General features: G+C 41.0%; 1 protein-coding gene across 1 annotated transcript; it reads left to right on the top strand.

Annotated features, from left to right (window-relative positions):
- Positions 1 to 139: 139 nt before the first annotated feature.
- Positions 140 to 847, top strand: LOC109954214 (inter-alpha-trypsin inhibitor heavy chain H3-like; the record flags this gene model as incomplete). Its single annotated transcript, XM_020589610.1, has 3 exons — positions 140 to 319; positions 449 to 628; positions 726 to 847. Coding segments are annotated over exons 1-3 (371 nt in total), but the record flags the coding sequence as incomplete, so codon positions are not given.
- Between the last annotated feature and the right edge of the window lie 26 nt (positions 848 to 873).

Here is an 873-nt window from a genome sequence, read left to right as displayed (position 1 = left end):
AAAAATGCTTCTGAAATGAATCACTAACCCTACCTTCAAGTTTATAAATTGTATTTATGTACACACTGTGACGTCTGCATAGCACTGGTTACTGTCTGAGCCCAACTTGCCTTGACTTAAATCATGTGTCTTTACAGGGGTTACAAATCTCGAAACAATCCAGTCAAATGTAAGAAAGGCCATCAATGACAAATTCCCGCTCTACTGTCTTGGTTTTGGTTTTGACGTGAATTTTGAGTTCCTTAAGAAGATGTCGCTGCAGAACAACGGTGTGGCACGACGGATTTATGAGGACTCTGATGCTAATTTACAGCTGAAGGTATTTTGAATTGCCTGCACTTCCTTCATTATAAATATTCTGTTTATGTGATTTGCTACATTTCCACAGACAAAACTAAGCCGTGGAGAGATTAAACATTCATATAGGGTCCATACTGTATGTCAACAGGGTTTCTATGAAGAAGTGGCCACTCCTCTGTTGACAGATGTGACAATGATCTACACAGGCGGCATCAATCTAACCAAGACTAACTTCAGCCAGTATTATAATGGCTCTGAGATTGTGGTTGCTGGTCAAATCACTGACAATGACATTGAAACCTTCACTCCACAAGTTGTGGCCATTTCAGTAAGGATCAATTCACACACTGCACATCAACTGTAATCTCCTGAAAAGTTTGTAAAATTCCCTGTGTATACCTAACAATTCATGTGGATTATGACAGGGGGCTAGAAGGGTAAAGTTTTCTGACACTGACACCATGGTGGAGTCCCCTGGAACAGTATCTGGCAACCATCTCCAGAGGGTTTGGGCCTACCTCACAGTCAAACAACTTCTAGAGAAAGAGTGAGTGAGATGTCAGCTGTGTTTTT

The sequence above is a fragment of the Monopterus albus genome, unplaced genomic scaffold (assembly GCF_001952655.1).
Source record: "Monopterus albus unplaced genomic scaffold, M_albus_1.0 scaffold4561.1, whole genome shotgun sequence".
Classification (NCBI taxonomy): Eukaryota; Metazoa; Chordata; class Actinopteri; order Synbranchiformes; family Synbranchidae; genus Monopterus; species Monopterus albus.
The sequence above is the reverse complement of the archived record's forward strand: the minus strand, read 5'-3'. Positions and strand labels throughout refer to the sequence as shown.